The sequence below is a fragment of the Amaranthus tricolor genome, chromosome 8, assembly GCF_026212465.1.
Source record: "Amaranthus tricolor cultivar Red isolate AtriRed21 chromosome 8, ASM2621246v1, whole genome shotgun sequence".
Lineage (NCBI taxonomy): Eukaryota > Viridiplantae > Streptophyta > Magnoliopsida > Caryophyllales > Amaranthaceae > Amaranthus > Amaranthus tricolor.
In genome coordinates, this window is record NC_080054.1 from 28,155,602 (window position 1) to 28,181,097 (window position 25,496).

The following is a 25,496-nucleotide window of genomic DNA, read 5'->3' on the forward strand; positions in this document are numbered from 1 at the left end:
GTTATTAGACATTAATATCTCATCCATTTATGTGAATATTTTCTCCTTTAAAAATTCTAAAATTTAAAAATTGATTCGTCTAACATATGTTACAAGCCCACAAGAAATATGATAAAGGACATAGAATAAGTGGTGTTAATTATCTCATTTAATCAAGTTAATTTAAGATGATTTTCTTAATATTTTTTTAGACATAGTAATATTTATCTATACTAATTAATATACAGGCAAGAAACAAAATAGTATTTAATTAAGATAATTTTCTTAAATAAGATTTGTTAATTGAGGTCATCAATACTTCATAACCTGCCATTATGACACATACTTCCTTCGTTCCATAATACTTTGTTGTGATTGAGCTATGGCAATGGTGAAGAAACAATAAACAAACTAATGCAAAGAACAATCACAAAAACAGAGCACAACAATGGAGAAGACAAAACACAAGATGTATGAGGTATCTAATGATACCTCCCCCTCAAAATAAGTATCTTATCATTAATATAATCAACAATACATTAATGACTCACCTATCCAAGGCTTTAAGAACACTCTCTCAAAGCAAAAATTGAACCTTTAATCCAATCTCACACAAACATGCATAAACAAGGATGAAGAGCTCTAATGGTGTGAACCCTAGCTTTCAATCTTGTATATGCCTCTCTCAATATCATAATGAGGTTCTAAGACTCCTTATATAGCCGTAAAACATATTAGAATAACCTAGGACAAAAGGCTTAAAAGCCAACAAAATCCCGCAACAAAACATAAACTCGTACTAGAGAAGGGTTGCACGCCGCTTGACCCGAGCCTTGTGGCTCGACCACTCAAGCCACCTTCGAACCCTTCCAACCTTCGTGCCTTGCCTTCATTAAGACACCCCAAAGCATCCACCTTGATCACTTCATCAAGGGATCCAAAACATATACTTCCATACTCTTTTGCACACACACCTCATCCTCAATTATACAAGATAGAGATGGGCAACCAAGTGATCGAATCAATCACCAAGATTATGGGAATTGGTTCTTGATTCAACATACTTGCTACTGAGTATTTCTAATTAATTCCGAGCTAACATGATTAATATTCATAACCCAAATTATGAATAATAAAGCCCACCTTAATCATTTCCAAACTTATTTGCTAATGGAGTATTTCTATTCTTTTTTCTTTTGAAATGGAGTATTTCTATTCTTTATTGCTAAGCTGATCTTAATCATGATTATCTAAGAACTACTGTCAAATCAAAAATAGTAAAATTACCAGCAGCTTGCATGCAATTTTGTCACCAATTGCGTAATAATGGAAGTGTTATTGTGTTTCATAACATGTGCATTTTGCCCCCTTGAAAATGATGTCACTATAGAAAAAAATTTTCAATTGCTTTATCAATTTTAATAATCAATTAGGTGAAATATTTTATCTTCAATTTTAGCATTTTTTTTCTTATCAAAACTACATATTACCCTATTTATTGTTATATTTGGTCTTATATGTTATTACTTGTATTTTTATTATAGGGGTTTAATTCTCACCATTTATAGAAATGATTGGTCATTTCTATCCTCCTTAATTACCTGTAAAGTTAGGGAGATTCTTGAGCTTTACCTCAATATCAAAAAATATGTACGTTTATGGTTATAATTATTATTTTTAGAATTAATTGCAAATTATAGTCTTAATGTTTGATGGTTTTGCGAATTACAGTCTTGATGTTTTTTTTTTCGAATTACTGCCTCCAAAGTTGATTTTTGACCACTATTTAGGCCAGGTGATCGAATCCGTACAATATGACCGCCAGGGTTTTTACCTTTCACATTCCTTTTTTATTGTGAGTTTTTTTTTTTTTTTTTTTTTTTTTTTTTTTCATTTAATTCTTTCTTCCCCAATTACCTCTTTTTCTCCTTCTTCATCATCCCTATTAATCTTCAAAGTCTCCATTGATTTTCAAAGTCCCCATTAATCTTCAATCTCACTGAATATACCGTTCCAATTTATCTCCAAAGTCCAAACCCTAGATTTCTTTCATTAATCTTCAAAGTACCGTACACGTTTATCTTCATAGTCAGTGAGTATACCGTCCCCAATTTATCTCCAATGTTGCACAACCATTTTCAATTTGCACATGTTTTCAATATGCTCATCATCTTCTTCAAACTCCATTTTTACTCCCCTTCATTCAATCCCAAATTTCAATTCTCTTTTCAAGAAATTGTGACGGTGAGATTATGTGACGAATTGTCACGGCCTAAAAAATTGTCTACTTGTACCTAATTTATCTATTAAGCTTCTATCCGTTATCAGCTCACTAAAGAGTTAAATTGTAATGTGCTAATGGGTTCAAATTATTGTGTTATACAAGATCTGCTGACAGGGAAAACTATTGGGCGTGGTATTGAGGAGAGTGGTTTGTATTATGTGGAGGAGGTGTCTCAAAAAGGCTGTGCAACACTTATTCGCGGATCAGTGGAACAACAACTGTGGACATAGCATCGTCGTCTTGGTCACCCTTCCCTAGGGTACTTAGAACATCTTTTTTGTTCTTTACATGGTTCTAAACTAGTTTTTAATTGCGACTCTTTTATTTTGGCAAAAAGTCATAGACATTCATATTATACTAGTTTGAGTCGTGCTAGTGAAACTTTTATGCTTATACATTCTGATGTTTGGGAACTTGCTCCTGATAGAGGAGTATCTGTTTTTTCATATTGTATCCTGTTCATTGATAATTGCACTCGAATGAGTTGGTTTTACTTTATTGAACATAAATCTGAAGTATATGATGCCTTTGTCAAATTTCATAAAATGATTCTCACTCAATTCCAAAAACAAATTCGTATTCTTCAATCTGACAATGGAGGAGAATATGTTAATCATAGAATGCAAAATTATCTCCCCCAAAATGGACTCATACACCAGACCTCATATCCAAACACTCCTAAAAAAATGGAATTGCAGAAAAGAAAAACAGAACTCTCTTAAATATAGCCCGATGCATCATGATTGAATCTTCTGTTCCAACCCATTTTTGACCGGAAGCCATTGCCACAGCCAACTATATCACTAATCACCTTCCAACAAAAAGTCTTCACCATAAAATTCCTCTTGGTACTCTATCTTCATACACAACTTCTCTCTCTCTTCACTCTCTTCCAGCCAAAATTTTCGGCTGTGTAGTCTATGTTCATCTCCCAAAATAAAATCGCACAAAGTTAGAACTACGAGCGATCAAATGTGTCTTCATCGGGTATGGACACACTAAAAGGGATATAGAGGGAGGGGAAGAAAGGTAATTGGAGAAGAAGGAATTAACTGAGAAAAGAAAAAAATAAACTCACAAAAAAATTAAAACAAAAAAAAAGGAAAGTCAAAGGTAAAAACGCTGGTCAATCGGTCATTTTGTACAGATCCGATTATTTAGCTGAATAGTGGTCAAGAATCAACTTTAAAGGTTATAATTCGCAAAAAAAAAAAAATATTAAAACTATAATTCACAATTAATTCTTATTTTTAGCATTTAGTTTAGTTTTTATATCACATGGGCTTTTAAAAAACATTAGCCAACATACGTCCAACTTTTCAAGAAACTTGAAGCCTATACTGCTATACACATTGAAACTACTCTAAATAAGCAGGGGTAATAAATATTTCTTACATAATATTGCTTGATATTCTCTAGTCAAAATAAATAGACCCAACTATAAATCCGGTAAACATCAAGAAAATTGAATAAAAATAGTAAAGCTATTGAAAATATGAAAAATGTGTGGATAAGATGAAAAAGTTAATTAAATTTGTATTAAATACTTTTGTCATTTTTTTTGTTTGTCCACTTAAGTTTTTCCACTTTAGGAGAGAGATATTTAAATTTGATTTATTGAAGCTTAAAATTTGTTTTAAAATACGTGCAAAAAGTAAAGTGGACAAAGAAAAAAACGGAGGGAGTAAGAATTAAAGAAAAAATGTGCGTCATGACTAAAAATAGAACACTAATTCTTCGTTAAGACTGTCTTTCTACACGAGCGTCTTGTATGAGAGTGTCTCACAATGAGATAACCCCATATAATTAATATATTTCTCTTATTGTTCACTTTAATTGCAAGTGTTCATTTTAATAGACTAAATATACATGGATTAATTCAATAAAAATAGTCTCACCATAAGATCGTCTTATCCAAGAATTTGTGTACGGTCTCATACAAAATGAATTGAAAATAAAAATAAATCAAAATTCAATTAGATGATTGAAAAATTGAGGTATCGATGTTGGGGGAGGGAGGAAGTAATCATCTACAATTGCATACCAAATCTGTTGAACGATTGGTTGGAAACATTAGAGTAGTCAAAATCTGTTTGCATTTAACATATATCATATACTCCTTCTCTTTCTCTAAATATTGTTTCCATTTACTTTTTTACAGTTTTTAAAGTAAATTTTGAGTCTCATATCTCTAAATACGCATTATAAAAAAATTATAAAAAATATATAATAAAAAAGTAAACATTAAGACGAATATAGCGAGATCTCATATGGATATGTTTTATCATTTACATATGTCTTGAAAATCTTAATCAAATTTCTCTCTCCAAAATAAAATATTTTAAACGGGAAGAACATTAGGAAATAGATTGAGTAACACCGAATCGAGGTTAACTATATTTAACCATTAGTTAGTTTACTCTATGAGGTGATAATTGATGATTAACTGATAAATAAAAATAATAATTTTAATCTTAAAAAAAAAATTAATACTTCCTCCGTTACAATTTACTTGCAATATTTGTTTTTTCGCGTAATCCAATGTACTAATTCAATTCTTAATATCTCTAATTGTGCATAATAAAAATTATAAAAAATTGATATTAATAATCTTTGCAATGAGGCGAATCAAACAAGATCTCGCTTTACTGTGTTTTAACTTATAGATTAATAATTAATCATAAATTAAAAGTGATGAATGAATAGTGTCAATTTTCATAATGTTGCAACTAATATGAAACGGAGGAAGTAGGTATTTGGTGAACAATAAATGCATATCATTTATATTTTCTCAATTATAAATGTTCATTCGAGTCATTGGGTCAATTATGAGTCAGGTTTTTCAGGTTGAATTCAAGTTAGATTTTAAGGGTCGATTTTGAGTCGGGTTTTTTAGATCGATTTCGAGTTATTTGTTTTGAATCAATTTCGAATCAAGTGTTTCTGGTCGACATAAAATTGCTTCTTGTGTCTAAATTGATTTTTACATATTTTTACATTCATTTTGAAATAGTATTAAGCCGGGTTCAATTACAAAGTCAGATAAACATCAAATCGTCAAGTTTATTTTAAACACTTTTATTCTAATGCTACCTTAGATGACTAGTTTGCTCAGATATATAAATAAAGTTTTTCCCCACCGAATCACCGGGGAAGATTTGCATTAATAGCTATTACTATACTGGTCATGGTCTTTATAAGCGGCTCCATCAAATAAATATTCTAACGCAGGCAAATAGACGGCAAAAAAATTAAGATAAATTTTAAATGGTAGTATCGAACTTTTGTAAAATGTTAGTGATAGTATTTTTGTAAGATTTTTTTATATGGTAGCATATAATTTATGCCTTATCTAACTGCCGTAGCATATTCCGTTAAATTCTTGTCCATTTCCGTTTAATTCACCATTTTGACGTTTCTACCCTTATTAAGTGTTGATTCTTGTCTTTATAATTTGTCCTAAATTATTTTTATGCTCTCAAATGTTTAATTTACCATTTTGAAGTTTTACTCCCCGTTTAATTCATCAATGCTCTCAAATGTTTAAGGCAAATTATAAAGACAATAACCAACACTTAATAAGGGTAGAAACGTCAAAATGGTGAATTAAATGAAAATTGACAATAATTGAACGGGAAATGCTACGACAGTTAGATAGCTATAAACCGGATATTATCATGTGGAAAAATCATACAAAAATACTACTACTGATATTTTACGAAAGTTCGATGCTACCATATGAAATTTCAAAATAGATGGTAATGTGTAAGCAGTGAATGTGAACTGCTTCTTATATATGGGAACACAACAACAAAATGTTTTATAAATAGTCAACTATCATCACTCTAGTACTGCTCCATGTTATTCTCAGAAGAAGCATTTATTAATCGGAAATTATTAATGATACTATGGAGTTTTGACACTTTATCAATGTCTTAATGGTAGTTTTAAGTTTTTTTCATTATCAAAAGTAATCTTGTATTAATGAGCATCTTATATCTGTAACATTTTTTAACTTTTTCCGTCCTAAATTATCCAAAAGTGTTAACTTTTTTGTTTTTCTTTTATTTTTTAAATTGAAAAAAAAGTTAACGGTTTTGGAGGATATTAAACAGAAAAAGTTAAAAAAGGTTATGATTATAAGACGCTCAATAATATGAGGGTACCATTGATAATAAAAAAATTTAGGGGTACCATTTATAAAGTGCCAAAATTTAGGGGTACCATTGATAATTTCCTTTAAAATTAAATGGACATAAAAAAAAGTCTACTTTTTTCGTTTCCTTTTGTTTGTCCGGTTTGAGGATGGATATAGAAGACGTCAAATCATACCTAATAAGAAAGATGTGGCCTAAGAGTCTCTCGGCCCGAAAACAACCAACACAGCAAAACAATACCAAAGAAGATAAAAAACACAAGAGTACACCACAATGTAAGATAAACATTTAGCTTATTAACATGATAAAAAAAATATAAAAACAATTATAAAACCAAAATTAATAAACAAGACAGAAGTGGCATAAGTGGAGCCCTATAAGGCATAATACCCAAAGATCCACAAACATAGCTTAAGTGCCAAATCAAAGCAACATGAAAGCTAGACAAGAGTCACAATGAATCATCATGCATGAAGCCCAAACCCGTAACGACTTGTCATAGGACTTCTACCACCAAAATGAAATTTTAGGTCCTTTTCTTCAATTCCTCTTTTGGCTTGTCCAAGCCTCTTCTCAATTCTCATGCTTAGCCTAGCATAATTATCCACTTCGAGCCTTGTATTTTTAGGTTTAGACCTTTTTTTTAATTTAGCCCATACATATTATTACTTTATTTTGAGTGTGTTTGACAAATAATTTTTTCATTGAATTATCGTTAATTTTTTGTTTTTGCTTTTTGTTTGGTCATACACTCAAAAGAATATTTGGTAAATGACTTTTAACTTTTTAAGTCAGTTAAAAAGGTCACTTAAGTCAAAACCAAAACGTTGTTTGGTCAAACACTCATTGACTTTTGACTAATTGAAACGTTATTAAATAGCCAACAAACAAGCACTAATTTTTACCAACCTCTCCATAAGACTCTGCTTAAGCAACTTACTTATCAAATAGAAAATCTATTGATCAATACTTTCAGTAGGTCAAAGTAGTCAACAACTCTAGTGAATAGCTCCTGCCAACCCTTGGCAATGCAATGCCCATCTAGTTTGAGAGAGCTAGTGAGGATAGAAATAAGTGTATTGCACCTAACTAACTTAGTGAACTACCTAACGACTTAATTAACTACAACTGTTCCCTTTCTTGGACCCAACAAAGCATCTTTGTGTCAGTGAGTCTCTTTGTAACTAATCCTAGCAATACAGTCCCTACATCCTCAAACACTCTATTTATTCTCCCCTCTTTTCATTCCTTTTATTTCACTTCATCTCAACTACTCTTATTCTAATTTCTCTTTCTAAGAAACCTCTAATTTCTTCCTTCTCAACATGTAATAACTCCTCTCACTCTCATCCTTTAATGCCATAAAATGTAACCCTTTTCCCCATTTTCAAAATTTAATAGAAATAATAAATGTTTTATTTTGGCTTGAATATTGCAGGAACATGGGAGCTTTAAAAGTCTTGTTGATGGGTATCTTCACATTGTTCTCTATTGTTGAAGCATATGGTAGACATGGTGGTTATAGTGGTGGAGAAGGATGGGTTAATGCTCATGCCACTTTTTATGGTGGTGGTGATGCTTCTGGCACTATGGGTATGCATTCATCTTATGTGCCAATATATTATACTTCCTATGTCCCAATAAATTTGTAACATAGACATTTTAAAAAGCTTTATTCTTGAATTGTATTAAATAACAAATTATCAAAGGATCGAGGAATAATTTAGCAATGTACGTTAAGAACAAAGTTCTATGGCGTACCGAAATTTTTAAATGGATGCCAAACAAAAAATTATCGGTCATATATACACAATTTTACTTTTATTATTCCTAATATAATTTTTTTGAAACATTATTTAGAATAATTCAAATTATTTATGATTTGCATACAATGATTCTTTTTATTAATTAACCATGAATAATCTTAACTTTAAGGGGTATTTTTCTAGAGTAAACCTGGTGACTGAATGATTTGCTATAGCAAGTTTTATGTTTAAAAAAAATAAAATAAAAATATAATGTCAAAAAAAAAAATATATGATTTTTTTATGTAAAATTTTAAAATTTTTCTTTAATTTTAAATTAATTTTCGGTTTACTTTTTTTTGGTGAATTACGAACTATAGTAGGTCATCAGGCTACCCAAGTTCACTTTAGGCAAATACCCCTAAAATTGGGATTATTTATGGTTAATCAATATGTGAGATTATTGTAGGAAAATCATGAAAATATTAGATTATTCTACGTAATTTTTTTTATTAATTTTTAGTAATAAACAATTAAACGTTAATTATCAACTTGACCTGTATTAGTATTCGAATAGTATAGAAGTATTTATTATTATTATTATTATTATTATTATTATTATTATTATTATTATTATTATTATTATTATTCAGTATAAAAACTATATATATTTTGACTTCGATCCATTAAAAAATGGACAAATATAATTTAGTGTGCATTATAATTTACAAGTTGTTACTTCATTTTCCACTTAAAAAAGTTAAAATCTATCAAAATTTATTCTTCGTAACTTCTTAAACTAGTAAAGTGACAAGTAAATTGGTTCGATTAAATTAATTTACCAGCCACTCAGGCGAAAATATGTATAAACCCTAAAATTTTCTCTTTTCCACATTTAAAATTTGTGAGGATATATATAGGAGGAGCATGTGGATATGGAAATTTATACAGTCAAGGATATGGTACAAACACAGCAGCATTAAGCACAGCATTGTTCAACAATGGATTGGCCTGTGGATCATGCTACCAAATAAGGTGCACAAATGACCCAAAATGGTGTCTTCCAGGCACAATTACAGTGACTGCTACTAACTTCTGCCCACCAGGAGGATGCTGTGATCCTCCCCTTCACCATTTTGATCTTTCTCAGCCTATTTTTCAGCACATTGCTCAGTACAGAGCTGGTATCATTCCTGTTCTATACAGAAGGTCAAATCTTTATAACCTTTTTTGTCATTATCATTTTCTAATTATTTGAGAATATAATGTACATATCTTGAAGCCTTAAAGCCCTCATCCATCAGCTTAAACTTTTTACTGAATTGATTCTTGAATATGGTATCAGAGAACTTAGTTTAGGCCTCAGAATATTTATATATTTTAATAATTTTACTGTTTGGAATTCTACGTCTGATCAGATGTATAGTTTATACCAATATCCAAGTCATTTAAATAAAATCTTATTAATATTAAATAGTATAACATAGAATTATAATACAGAAAAATTACAAACATATCAGTTCAACAAACATGTAGAAATAAATATTTATATACTTTAATAATTTTACTGTTTGGAATTCTACGCCTGATCATATGTATAGTTTATACCAATATCCAAGTCATTTAAATAAAATCTTATTAATATTAAATAGTATAATATAGAATTATAATACAGAAATATTACAAACATATCAGTTCAACAAACATGTAGAAATAAATATTTAGTCCACCTTATGTTAACAAACATTTTAAACTCGTTATAGTTTTTAACTTATTGTAGCTATCCATTAAGTTTATTAGACAAATTTGGACTATGTCATATCATCATGACAAGTAATCCATGAACTAAAGTTCTCACTTTTTTTGATTGCATTTTTTGGGTATATTTCTTGATGATAAAGGAAGTGTGTTTAAGAAAGTTTGTTTCATTAATCACTAAGGCTTTTGAAAAGTTGTATTTTTAGATTTACTATTGGCTTGAATGAACGTACACAAATAAACGTGAACGAAAGAGTAAAGCTTTATTGGTGGTCCTATTTTTTAAAACCACAAGAAAGTTGAAACTATATCGTACTTTTCAAATTTACATTTCCTATTTCCGGTTAATTATATAGTGGTGTATTTTTAAAGTCAATTATCACGATTCTATGATCAAGCAATCTAAATAAGTATTTGTTGGAGTATATTATTAACAGATCCCAAATTAACCATTAATTTTTATTAGTAATAAAAAATGATTGTGGTGATTTTTATAATCAATCAACAATAAAAATGTTAAAAATCTGTTTATGTGCACTGAATTAATGATTATAACTCCTCTTGCATGAGACTGTCTCATCATGAGATAGACTCATATAATTAATTAATTTCTTTAATTAATCACTTTATAATTGTAAGTAATTACTTCAAAACACTATATATAAATCGGTCAGGTCAGTTCAACAGAAATGATCTAACTTTGAAACTGTCTCATTTAAAAATTTATGTGATGTTTTTTTATTTTTGTGTTATAGGGTTCCTTGTAGGAGAAAAGGAGGAATAAGGTTCACAGTCAATGGACATTCCTACTTCAACTTGGTTTTAATCACCAACGTGGCAGGTGCAGGAGATGTTCATGCCGTTGCAATCAAAGGGTCAAGAACAGGATGGCAAGCCATGTCAAGAAATTGGGGGCAAAATTGGCAAAGCAACAATTATCTTAACGGACAATCCCTCTCTTTTAAGGTCACCACTAGTGATGGTCGTACTGTTGTGTCTTACAATGTTGCTCCTCCTAATTGGTCTTTTGGACAAACCTACACTGGTGCCCAATTCCGTTGATAAAAAAATTACTAATTTCGTTGCAAAATGACTTTTTAGTCCGTTCGCCTTATCATAAAGGAATTAAGCCTCTAATTTTATGAATATTATTTGTCTATCTAAAATAGCACCATTTTAACTTAAAAGTACAAGAACTTTCAATATTCTTTCGGTTTTATTAGTTATCAAAACATAAGTTTAGTGTTGGTGTGAGTAAGTAATTAAACAAAAATATAGGGCTTATTTACATAGTTACAAAACTAGAGCTCTTTGTAGTGGGGTTAAGATGGGATATGAGGCTTATTTTATATATGAAGCCTCTTAAATTCAAGTTACCCATGTTTTTAGGATACTTTTGTGACCCAATTTTTTTTTTTTTTCCTTTTTAGGAGTCCTTATGCAGTTTGATAGTTTCGATGTAAAGAACTAGTTAAATAATCTTGCAATTTGCAGTTTGAATCTAAGGTTATAAATGAGGTTTGTTACTTTAATGAAATTCCAATATAATCCGCCTTATTCTACCTAATAGTCTCATTTACTTTTTAGTTACTATTGATTTATCTTGTTAATTTGTCTATATATATATATATATATATATATATATATATATATATATATATATATATATATATATATATATAGTCGATCTAAATACACAAAAGTTAAACGTTAACGCTCACGACCCTCATCTACCCTATCCAACTGAGTTGGTCTCCTACACCTCCTACGGTAGTAAGAGCGGGTGTCGCTCTGGCTCTTCCATGGTTGCTAAAATACCCGCGTGTATCAGGAATTACGCATAAACCCATCCTCTGTGTGACATGCTTACGAATACGAGCTATGAACCACGACCATGCACTTATATTCTCCTTCTCTACCAAGGCAAAGGCTAATGGAAAGATTCCCTTATCACCATCTTGGGCAATGACAGTCAATAAGGTATGACGATAATTACCATACAAGTGTGTGCCGTCAATGGCGATAAGAGGTTTACAATAATTGAAGCCTTCAATGCAAGGTTTAAAGGCCCAAAAGACACGTTCGAAGGTCCTAATATTAGGTCTGACATATACACCCGTGTCATTGTTCTCCTTAAAATACCACTCAACTACTAACCTCGGGTTGGAATGTTGCAAAGCTTCTAAAAAGCGTGGAAGGAGTGAGTAAGAACCTTCCCTGGTCCCGTAAATGGACAACAAGGCTTGTTGCTTTGCACACCACGCTCGCTTATAATTCACATCCACACCAAAACGATCTTTAACCATTTGCCGTACGACAGATACCTTAATGGATGGGTTTTTAGCAACATAATTTCTAATGACATTGTTAATGACAGAAGATGTCAGATGAATGCGTCCAGCCGAAATAGTGTCACTACCCAATACACAAGAACCATGCTTACCCTTATACGTAACAATACGCCATGAAGATAAATAAGAATCAAACGTAGCCCTAAGTCTCCACGAACAACTCGGCTTACACTTCAAGGTAAGGACAGTTTGGTTCGAGGTCTCCGTTCTGTACTCCACTTTCTGCAAATATGATACACTCTAATAGCTTCCAACAACACTTTCTTACTATCAAACATCATACCCTTCTCAAACTCTCCGTCTTCGGTGTATGTGGTATCACAATCCGAAGTCCTCCATGAGTTGTCCACCTCATACTCGTCTAAAGATGGACATAGGACATAAGGTGTAAGAGGAATGATTATAGGAATGTTGCCTAGGGTCATGTCATTTGCTAGCGGATCCTCATCGACATCCACATCGTCCTCAAAAGGATCGTCAATGAGCTCATTACTCTCATTTCCATCATCCTAAGGTCCTATCTCTGCAATTTCTCCTAAGTTAAACATTGAATCAATTGGAACTTGATTCCTAGGGGGTTGAGAAAAAGTACAAGATGCGGAAGAAACGAAGGGATTAGGAGTTTCCTGATTTAATATAGGCATAGGGGTATGAGTAGGATTATTAGCAACTACATTCCCTATGGGTACTTTTTCTATGTATAACTCCAAAGAAGGAATTTGGGTGGACTTTGAATGCTCCCACATAGCATCTATAGCCTCATCATCCTCAACAGGAAAGGCAAGCAATTCTCCACTCATGTCATATTTGAAGCTTATATTTACGGTACTTCTAGTAGGGTCCAATCCAATCTTAGAATATATAAAACGTTTAAAGTGTTTCAAATTCATGTTCGAATTGCATGCAAACAACTTACGTCTTCCCCCAACATAATGAACTTCGCCACTACTTTCTCGAATACAACAATTCCAAAAACATACTATAGTCACGCGAAATGATGTCATTTTCTACATTAATACAAAGAAAATCAACATCATCATCAACTTCATGCCCATACAAGTACATTATATTCATTTGATTATAATCTTTTTTGGTCTAAAAATTATTAAAATCTATAATGTAACTAATTTCATACATATATAATACACATAAAATCCAAATAATAAATCAATTCATAAGTTCATAAATAATATTTCTAATACCAACATCAACATTTCTAATAATATTATCAACATTGAATTCAACTAATTCAACAACATTACTTCAAAAAAACAACATAAAACAATAAAAACAATTAAAAATTACCTTCAATACTTATGGATAATTAAGAAGAGTCTTGATTTAACAACTAGTAACCTACATTTGAAAAAATAAGCAAATTTGATTATAACCTTGAAAAATTACATATACACAAAAAAAAAACCACATACAAGTTTATCTTTGAGCAAGCTAGAGTATCCCACACTAATTTTGAAGTGCCAAATTGAAAGAGGAATGCAAGAATTGATGGATTGAATTTATGGTTTTAGAGGGAGATATCGAGTGTGAAGGTAGGGTTTTGAGAAAGGGAAAAAATGGGAAAAAAGAAAGTTGATCCGCGTATTTGTGCAGCATAGCTGTTCGCAGTTACTAACTGCGAACAACCAAATAGGACAAAATAGTTGTTCGCAGTTAGTAACTGTGAACAACTATTTTTTTCCTATTTGGTTGTTCGCAGTTAGTAACTGCGAACAGCTCCAAACCTCTAATTTGGAATTTTCACGCTTACTTTTGGAATATTTTTAAAACTTGATTTATTTGGTTCATTTTTTTTTTCACTTTTACATTTCAAATTTTCAGCAAAAAGATAAATAACCAACTAACAGGGTTTTGTTTTAGTCCTTGGGTTTGTGGTTGCAAACATGAAACTATGGCAATCGATTAATTATTATTTGGTTTGATGAACGAGCGAGACTGACTTTTATGTTAATTTACAAGTTTGATATAAGCCTACGTTCATTGAAAAATGTTTGGTAAATTTATTAAGAGAAAAATAGGCTAAAAAGTTAGAAATTAATGAAAAGGTATTATAAATATTTTTTTTTAATAGTTGCTTGGATTGAGTATAAATATTTAAGGTTTAAAAAAAGTTAAACTAGTGAAATAAAAGTAAGTGAATGTGCAAATGAAGTAATTGAAATGCTTGTGAAAGATGTAGAATGAGATTAAACAAAAAAAAGGAACAAAAAAGGATGATGATTTCCCTCATTTGAGGAAAGTAGTTCCCCACCCTCCCTAGGGTAAATTTATACCCCAATATAAGTGAAATAATTGTTGTTTTATCCGTTTTCATTACCTTCTAACTAATTCATCTACCTCTTTAACAATCAAATTCCTTTAATTTTTTATTTAATTAACTTTATTTTTCTTTTTTACTTTTATTTACCCTTTAAATATTTACACTCAATCCAACCGTGCCCTAAAAGTCAATATTTTGATTCGAGTGATAATTATTTGCTAAACATGTTTTTTGGTGGTTGACTAACAAACTAATCAAAAATCAAGAACCAACCAAAAAACTGACAAAATCATTTTTTATAGTCAACCTTAATACTTCCTCTGGATTTTAATAGTTGCTACAGTAACAGATTTTATTTGGTATATATTTTTTCATGTATAATGTAAAACATAGTCAATTGAGATCTTGTTTGATTCGTCTTAATGCATATTTTTATAATTTTAACTTTTTAGAATTTTTTTATCGTATGAAATATTTCCTATCACCCGCAAACTCCACAAGTTAGCATAACCAAACCTTACCTACAAGGCTACCGGTTACAACTAAACCCCTACAATCTCTTGGGCATTAAGTCTTGATCATTATAACACGAAATTTGAGAAGACGCACCAGCAGTAGGCGACTCTTTTGTTATCACTTCTAAAAGGTGACGCCAAATTTTGTTCTACAAAACATTGTGGAAATGTTACTCTACAAACCCATCAAAAAAGGAGGCATACAAATGACTTTAGCAAATTAATGCATGTCCATTGCTTTCATTCTTATTACTTGACAAATTGAGTAAATTATTGAAGTATGTTTGCCAAAAAATTAAGAGAATGATTGTGATAAAGATGAAGGGTAGGAGAGATAAAAATTTGATGGAATGTTTTGGAAAAGCTCATTGTTGTAGGGTGCTGACTAGGGATGGCATAAATTTAGGATTTTAAGAGTTTAAACTCGACCTGACCTTAATTTAAGGATATGAATTTATTTTTTTTTACCATAAAGATTCTGGTTGAATTTAGGTCTATGCTTTTAGGTTTTGGATTCATGGGGCTTTACTAAATTCCATTTAATTTTTGTTCAATAATAATTATCTGTCTTTTGACAAATTGCTCATGACATATATTGTTTAATCATTATAATATATCTTAAACATAATTTTTAAGAAACCAAATGTCGGTTACCAAAGTATATTACAAATATAATATAGATAAAGTAAGATGCGGACTAATTTCGAACTACAAATTACAATCTAACAACTATAACCGTAATTCTAACAAAACTAGAATAGACTATATAATTGCTAAACATAGTCCCATTTGACTTATAGAAATTGAAATTGCATTTCATCAACACAAACAATTTTGCATAAACTTAAGGAAGTCACTAAAATCAAGTAACCCATCATTATTTCCATCAAAACAACTAATCATCTTTTTACACCTTTCAATATCTAATTCCTCCTTCAAGTATCCCAACCTAGAAAGAACCCTACCTAATTCTATTGGATCAATTAACCCATCATTATTCTCATCAAATACCTTAAAAGCTTCCCATATTTCCTCCAAACTTGGCTCTTCCTCTCCAAACAATCCCTCTAAATCACTAATCTCATCCGCAAACTCATTCTTATTATTATCGTTTTCGGACATTAATCCTAATTGTCTCATAACTATTGTAACCTCACTTGAACTTACTAAGACTTTGCTCGTTTGATCATCATGATTTGTAGTGCCATTTGACCTCTTCAAGTAAATTGCCTTAAGGGTTTTTAAGTATTTGCTTAAATACATAGTTATTTTTTCATTAAAGATGAAAGAAAGGATGTTTTGAATCATTTTTTTTATAATGAAGGATAATTGAATAAATACTTTTGCTGGGTACGGTTTAGCTTACTTGGATCAGTCTAGCATTATATTTATATAGTGTAGATGAACATATGACGTACACTAACGAAGAATTGATGTCTCAGACTGGATCAAGTAGGTAATTTACGAGTAAATTGCGTGGAAGCTGACTCCTTTTTTTACAGAACGAACCAATATGTTTTTAATATTATTATGGATAAATAATTAAGTATATAAATGAAAATATATATATATATATATATATATATATATATATATATTAATAAAAATAAAAACTAAGCAAATTAAATATAATAAATAAAATAAAATGATAAATTTTGTGGGACATAGGAATACCGAATACGTCTAGACACTTTCCATGAAGTTACTGGCGAATTGATTGGAAAGTACTTAAGGAAACGTAGGCACGTAGCTATACGTGGAAAACTAAGTCTCAAGTCAATTTTTTATCATTTTTGTTACTGCTTAGTGGCATAGTCCTTACTCAAGTGACTACTGTGAGGATTTCGTCTTATTTCAATTAGATAATATATACTCCCTTCAATTTAATTCGTCTCAATGTAAAGATTATTTATATTAATTTTCTATAATTTTTAATTATACATAATTAGAGATATTAAGAATTGAATAAGTACATTGGATAAAGTGCATAAAGCATATGAGACACTAGTAGTGAATTGGAGGGAGTATTATTTTACAAATTAAAAAAGATTTAAATTTGATTTTTAGTTTCTCACATATCTCTCTTTGAGATTGAAGATATTTTATAATAAATTCTTATGAGAGATGGTTTCTTTAAGAGACCATTTTTATAATTGGGCAGACTCATTATATATTTCTTAAAATATTATAATTAGGTATTAAAAATGATGTAAGTAGATATTTTAAGATATTAAAAGTAGGCATTACGGATACGGTAAGTAAGCATTAAGGATAATGTAAGTAGGCATTAATCTTTAATTGACTGGGCTTGAGATATATTAGATTCGTCTTAATGCAAAGAAATTTTAATATATAGTTTTATAATTTTTTATTATACGTACTATGAGATATTGAGGCACAAAATTTACGTTGAAATACGTAAAAAAGTAAAATGAACAAACAAAAAGATAAATAGAGTAAAGTAATTAGTATGACATACCAATGATTTAATATTTTATATACAATACAATAATAGAAATGATATAGTATTATATACTTACACTTAAGATTGTATATAGTGTTGGACTGCTATCACTGCTATCTAATTTATATCTTCGTTTTTTTCTATATGCACTAAAAGTGAAAAACAATATTTTCATTTAGCATGACGAAATAATGTGAAATCACAAAGGAAAAAAGTGGCGAGCAACTGAGTTTGAGACATAGGCAGAGCTTGGTATTGTGTGGTTGAGGTCAGCCACAATTCGCCCTCTTAACTAAATTTTAAGAATTTTTGTCTCACAAGCATCTGAGGAGGAAGAGAAGATGATAACTCACAGAATCATACCCATAATGATCAATTAAGTGGTTATTAGACTAAAATCATAAATGCAACATTCTTTGACTCATCAATAAAATCTTAACTTCTTCTAATGATTCAAATATAATTTATAATTATGTAAAAAATATATAGACGCAAAATTCAATTTCAAACCGATCTAAAATAGCTAATTCGAAATCAACCCAATAACGCAAATGAATACCTTTAATAGTTTCCGTTTCCATCTCTTTTTCTTTTGTTCAAATTTGTAAACATTGAACAAATATGAGTAGAATTTACGATGTCGACTGTTTTGTAGTCTTAGAAAAAACTTATAAGGAGTGTTTGACGTGGTAAAAATGTTATCAAATTTTTGTTTATTTATTTTTACTTTTGACTAGTAATTTAGAAATTTATCATTTATTAATAAAGAATTTTTATTTAGTATATTTTTCTGCCTTACAAGAATTTTATCAGGAGCGGAGCAAAGAGTTTAGAGATCTTACTTACTTTTCTGTTGTCTTTAAAAATGAGGCTTTTTATTATATTAAAAGATTAAATTTTTTCCGCTTCAAGACAAATAATTCAAGACAAAATTTATTATAACATTATATATATTACTTCAAATACATTTTTTTTTCAAACAAATCACTTGTTGCTTAGAACCGGGGCTTGAAAGCGCCATTTAATATTTGAGACCCTTTATTTCTGGGGTACCTAGACGGTCGACTACTTCAGATAGCATTAGAACCGGCCCTAAATTTAATTCATGTAGACCACCATTATTGATATATTGGTTTATGTTTTTTTTTGAGAAATAAAAAAGCTTTCATTCATCCACAAAACAATACAAAACAATCTAGGGCAACCAAGTACCTACACATGTATCAGTATGAAGATGAGGTGCACCTTCGAGGAAGGGTATCCTCTTCCCACTTTTCCTATGCAACAGAACAAGGCCCCCAGAAACAGACCAAAAGGTCAAAACAAGCAAATATAGAGACGGAGCAACACAAAAGGCAAAAGTTATGGAGCTTAGAACTCCAAAAGCTTTTTACACCACGTGAAGCTCATATGAGGGGAGTCGCGATACAAACTCAACATCCTACATCTAATATCAAGCTTTACCTTCTTTACAAGCAAAGGAGTAATCACAAAATCATGCCAAACACAGTTATTTCTAACTCGCCAAATCTAATAGATAAGATTGCAAATAGAGGCAATAATAATCTTCTTCAGAAAACGAAAAACCTTTCATTTGCTTGGAGAAATAGCTTGATTTATGTTGGCAGTTTTAATATTTTAAAATTAAGGCTCTGATATTATTATTAATTTTGAATAAAGAAATATTAAAATAAATTAATTAGTTGGTGAAAAATTTGTTGGACTAAATATTTTAAAAATGTTATAAAGTAAGTTAATGAGAGATATATGAGAGTCCATAGAAATTGTTAAATAAGGATGAGTAAGATTAATTTGATCTAATAATGTTGTGTAAATGGAACTACACTCTGAAAAAAATACAATGTGAATGTGCCCATAATTATCTAGCTTTTAAAGGTCATTACTCATTAGGACAAAAACAAAATTTCAACTAAACTGAAAATATAAACGTATGTTTATAATTATGGGTGTAAGTTTGGTTTTTGGTTTTTGATTGATTCAAATTTGAATTAAATTAAATTAAATTCATTTAAAATTTTTCACTTCAAACTCAAGTTAAATTTTACTAAATCAAATCGAACTATTCTGTGAAAAAAAAATTCAATCCAAATCATAAAATCTAATTCGCTTAATTATTAAAAAATTATAGTAGTAACAACTAAGTAACTAATTCTAACATAAAGTTCAAAATTCAATGTATTCAAACTAACTAAATTTTAGAGTTTTAATTGATTATTGAATGATACAATTTTAAGGTTAATTTTTTTCTTTTCTTTTGAGACATGCTCTTAGGCCTTAGCTATATATAATAAGAACTATAAATTTCAACTAATTAGTTAGGGTGTTTTGGATTTTCCTACTGAATACTAAATTCAAACCAAATACAAAATTAAATACATTAAAATACAAAACCAATAATGTATAATTTGATTTGATTTGAACCAAACAATTTACTCAAATAAGGTATAAATTCCATTTTTACTTTAATCATATAAAGTTTTATGGTGTCATTTTTTGGAGTTTCTCCTTTCCTCCTCTTTTCCAATCAATTTCTACCTCTCTCCTGTTTGTCTTATTCATTACTCTAAAAATAATTCCTTTATATATAACTTTAATTCTTATATCAATATATGGTTTTCTCTTCTTTTCATTGACTTTTATATACTTTTTTTTAATTTATTATTATTATTATTATTATTATTATTATTCACATAACTGCATAAGTAATTTTTAGTTTTACACTTTATTTCTATATTGGCCTCAGACTCAACTTTATTTATAAAAGACTTAAACTAATTTAGAAACCTAGTTTAAGAGTCTTATAATACTCCTTCCTATACATTGATTTAGGAACATTATCCTTTTGCACCAATAACTAGGAGGTGTAGGGGACCACTTAAAAGTTGATGGAAAACTCAGTTTTTTTATAAAAGTATTGGTATTTATGTGTTGTATTATTGTAATAAGGGTAAAAGGGTAAAAATGAATAACAAAAATAAAAATGGAACATAATCAATGAATTAACCACCTAATAAGAAAATATCACTAAATCAATGAATAGGAGGAAATATATTTTATTTATCAAGAATGTGTGCAAGACCGAACAAAGTTCACTGCAAGTCTTATTGCAAGCCTAACATTGTTAACACCCTAGATTATGGGTGGTGAAACTATTAAATGATTTGAAAATTTAATGATTCGATTTAATTTCCAATTTAAATATTAGGATATCCAATTCTAAATTCTAGTTCGTTTAGAATATATCATCTAAAAATTTGGATACCAGATACGGATTCGAATATCATATTTGTAAGATTCGGATATCTGCGTATTTTAAGTGAATTTAGATATACGGTACTTATAAGCATAAAATTATTTAAATAAAATATTTTGATCAAATTTGGATATTGGACATTTCAAATATCTGATTTCAAATTATCACCATTTCCTCAAGTGCAACAGACACCAAATGTTCAATACAAATATTTTCGGATATCAACTCCAAATACGTGAGTTGAATCAGATATCAAATACTAAAATTTACAATTTTTAAATATATTTGATCCGACTGCTTATTTCATATCAATAATTGCTCACCCCTTCCCTTACGATGAAATTTGAAGTCTACTCGAGACTTCTACTCAAACTTCACCTTTTTTTTTTGTCATGGCGCATATCTCTTAGCATAGTCTTTAGGAAGTTTTGACTTAAGACTGAGACTGACATTATAGATAATCTTATCCTAAGTCATTATTAATATTCCCTCGACACTATTTTAGTTGTCCCATTTGCTTGGGCACAGTTATTAAGGGTGGGGTGGGGTTTATTGAAAATGTGACTGTTGGATATTTTTAAGTGATTGGATTAATTGTTAATGATTTCTCCTTTTGCTTAATAAAGTAGATAGAATTGAATTTTGGAAGGAAAATTAAATTTCACATTTTCAATAGAATTAATTGACATTAATACATTTCCGAGATTGTTATAATTAACAAACCATTAAACTACTAAATTTAAATTACAAAAAATTACATCAAATAAATTACAAAAACCATCAAAATCATAAAATAAACTAAGTCTTCAATTCTTCTTTGATGTCTTCAACCTTTTTTGAACGGCAATTGAAAACGAGCAACCCTCTCGCCACATGCACATGCGGATATTAAATCTTTCGTTGACTTCAGATTTAAAAAAAAAAAACAAACACGGTATGCATTTAGTGTTCAAAATTAATTAAATAGCTACAAAAAATCTGAAGGTTTTGATTTTGAAAAGAAGTCATCAATGAAACTGGAAAAAAAATAAACCCAACAATCATCAATAGATATGTAACAAATCTAGAGAGTTGACACTTAGTTTTGGTGGAATGGCGCCAAACTAAAAAAAAAAATTTGCGCCTATAGCACACCTCAAAACACCAAGATCATTGCATCTATATAATACAAGCATTGAATAAAGAAATCAGCACCTCCAATTAATTTCCACCAACCCACATTGAAGTACATTCATGGTTAAAAAAAAAGAGCTAAATCATTTTAGTAGGAGTCAAATAATGAATGAGCTTTTACTGTCACTAAACAGTGAAGGGAAGCCAGCACACGGGGTCGTCAATGAAATTGCCAAGAAGTACGATGTGCATAGGAGGACAGTAGGAAGGATATGGAGACAGATTCAAGATCAAAAAAAATAATAATCAAGTACCAATAACTGTCAACAGCAAGAAGAAAGGCAGCAAAGGAAGGCCAACCATCCCCTTTGATGAAAAAAAGTTCAAGTCAATTGAAAAAGTGAAGAAGACAAGTTTAACAGCACTGTCAAAGGCCATGGGAGTTAGCCAGACCACAATTTGCATATAGAAAAAAAAAGTGCTTTTCGAAAGCACACCAACGCAATCAAACCGTTACTTACAGACAAAAATAAACTTGACAGATTAATTTTTTGTCTTACTAGTTACATTTTTAGATGAGCAAACAAGCAACTTCACATTTAATGACATGTTAAATGTAGTGCACATAGATGAAAAGTTGTTTTACATTACAAGGACACAACAAACTTTTTATTTGACTCCAGATGAAATAGAGCCACATAGAGAAATCCAATCTAAAAGATTTGTGCCCAAGTTCATGTTTATGTGTGCCGTTGCAAGACCAATATTTTCTAGTAAAGGTGAGATGGTTTTTGATGGAAAGATAGGGATATTTCCTTTTACACATGAAGTGGCAACACAAAGAAGTTCAAAACACAGGAAGAGAGGAGAGCCACAGACCAAACCAATACAATCAGTCACTAAAGTACACACAAGAGACATGATTGTGCACAAGATACTACCAACAATTAGAAGTAAATGGCCACCACATTTAAGCAAAACGGTATTCATTCAACAGGACAATGCTAAGCCATACATTTTAGATGATGATGAAGTGTTTAGAGAGGTGGCAACACTTGATAGATTTAGCTTCCACTTAGTGCAACAACCTCCTAACTCACCAGATATGAATGTGCTTGACTTAGGATTCTTTAGGTCAATACAATGGTTACAGCATCAAAAATCAGCATACAACTATGCACAGTTAATAAACACAGTGAGTGCAGCATTTAACAATCTACATCCAAATGCATTGAAGTATGTATGGATCATACTACAAGCATGTAAAGTTGAGGTTATTAAGAAACTAGGTGGTATAGATTGACATTCCACGCATGAGCAAATCAAAACTTGCAAGGGAAGGGAGACTACCACATTGTTTCGGGGGTACAAAAGGAAATTATTTATGAGGTAATACGTTATCTGGACGCGAAGGTGGATGAAACTACATTTGAGGTCATTTTATTTTACTTGGGGATCAAAGACGAAGCATTTTTCCATCAACATCATTTACCAACAGCAACCACAGAAACAACAGCAACACCACACACAACAGAAACCACAAAGCCAACAACAAATCCATGTACATCAACAAAAGCAGCATCGGATATTCCAGCAACAAATAAAGCAACAGCACCAACAACAGAAACCACAGAGCCAACAACAAATCCATGTACATCAACAGAAGCAGCACCAAATATTCCAGCAACAAATAAAGCAACAACACCAACAACTGAAACCACAGAGCCAACAACAAATCCATGTACATCAACAAAAGCAGCACCAAATATTCCAGCAACAAATGAAGCAACAACACCAACAAAAGAAACAACAGCACCAACACCAAATCCATGTACATCAACAGAAGCAGCACCAGCATGAACACCAGTAACATGTAAATAGGACACACATGAGTATACTTTTGGGTTACCTTTTGTACTCACTTTTGGGTTACATTGTTAGGTAAATGTTTAGGTCTAAACACAATGTAGAAATTAAATCATGAAGTTGTTTAACCGTAAACATTTAGAAGAAAATGTCAGATTCAACAATTTATTGATGGCTTCAAAAACAAAATGAAAATAAATTCATCTCAGAGAACAAATTGAACTCATCACAAATAACCCAAATCCCATACTAATTGCCTCCTACATCTGGTAAGAACATAGCCTCCTAAACATAATGTTTGGTGGCTTATGAAGTGAAAACCCTAGATTGGTGGCAAAATAAGTGGATTTAGGGATTTTGTAGCTATAATCAACTGTTTACCCTAAAAAAAAAATCATAGGGCAACAAAAACAGAACACGAACATAGACATGCATACCATACAAAGCACATAAACAAAATCATCATTAGTCATAGAGGAAAGATGTATCCATACGAGAAAATGGGCCTCGAACATCAATATCAAACACCAAATCATCATCATCCAATGATTCTTCATCTGAGGAAGAGAGCAAGTTCTCAATGTAAAGATCTTGAAGATCCAGTTGTAAATCAAACATACCATGTATTTCTTCATCTTCAGAAGTTATGCTTCTTCCCCAGTTAGGATTCGTTTCAACAGAAGTCGTAGAAGATGGAGGTAGGCGATTGTAGAAGTCGAACCATGGGTTAGGAGGTCCAATCGTAGGATCACTTTCTTGGGACGAAGACAACCAAGAAAGACAAGACCTTGGTGACGCCATGTTTGAAAAATCCAGAAAAGTAAAGAACAAACCCAGATCTTAAAAACCCCTAAAATTATTAGGGTTTCAAACGAAGACAAAGATGGTGGAAAAAAAATGAAAATGAAGAAGATAAAAGTTAAAAAGTAAGAATGGAGATGAAGATGAAGATCATTGAAGAAGATGAAGAAAAAATCAAACGTTAAGGATGAAGATGAGAGAGGGAGAGATAGGATTTTAGTAGAGTATATAGGAATAGGAGTATAAAAAAAGGGAGGGAATGATTAAGATTATTAGTGTTGGGTTATTTAGTTACTTAGTTTTGGTGAGTATGGTATATGGGGATATATTCGTAATTACGTGTGTGAACTAAGGGTATTTAGGTTAAAAAAAGATTGACAAAAATAGAAATGTGACAATTGATATGATTTCGCCAAATAAGGAAATGTGACAATTAAAATGGTTTGGAGGTAGTATTAAACAAATTTTTGTCATCTTCAATTGGACCGACTCATTATATAATTTTTACAATATTGTAAGTAAGCATTAAGAATGATGTAAGTAGACATTTAAGATATTGAAAGTAGATATTAAAAATACGATAAGTAAACATTAAAGATAATGTAAGTAGGCATTAAGAATATGATAAATAGACATTAATTTTTAATGGATTGGACTAAAATACGTTTGTCAAAAAGACATTCTCTTAAGATACTAGCTATTAATATTAATTAACTTAAAGTGAATCTTTTTGGTGGTCGAAAAGAAAGATGCTTTCAGGCCTTTTACAACTCAATTTGAGCTTATCTACTTGTTATGTGAGGGTCTACATGGATTTTTCAGTCCACTTTTTAAAATTAATTTTGTCATAAAAAGATAAGAATTTGAGTAAAATAACAAGTGGGCCATTTGTTATGTTGGCAACTTATAAT

At 30.6% G+C, this 25,496-nt stretch overlaps 3 protein-coding genes across 3 annotated transcripts; 2 read left to right on the forward strand and 1 right to left on the reverse strand.

The window, feature by feature from the left end:
• The first annotated feature begins 7,646 nt into the window (after positions 1 to 7,646).
• LOC130820504 (expansin-A10-like) lies at positions 7,647 to 11,483 on the forward strand. The gene is made up of 4 exons (XM_057685903.1): positions 7,647 to 7,747; positions 7,859 to 8,013; positions 9,086 to 9,374; positions 10,679 to 11,483. Coding segments are annotated over exons 1-4 (753 nt in total). The 5' UTR covers positions 7,647 to 7,745; the 3' UTR covers positions 10,986 to 11,483.
• A 4,197-nt stretch (positions 11,484 to 15,680) lies between these two features.
• On the reverse strand, positions 15,681 to 16,412 carry LOC130820955 (probable calcium-binding protein CML46). Its single transcript, XM_057686523.1, has one exon. The coding sequence runs from the start codon at positions 16,373 to 16,375 to the stop codon at positions 15,887 to 15,889; it is 489 nt and encodes a 162-aa protein (XP_057542506.1). The 5' UTR covers positions 16,376 to 16,412; the 3' UTR covers positions 15,681 to 15,886.
• Positions 16,413 to 22,525: 6,113 nt separating this feature from the next.
• On the forward strand, positions 22,526 to 23,221 carry LOC130821758 (uncharacterized). Its single transcript, XM_057687541.1, has one exon. The coding sequence runs from the start codon at positions 22,526 to 22,528 to the stop codon at positions 23,219 to 23,221; it is 696 nt and encodes a 231-aa protein (XP_057543524.1).
• Positions 23,222 to 25,496: the final 2,275 nt, after the last annotated feature.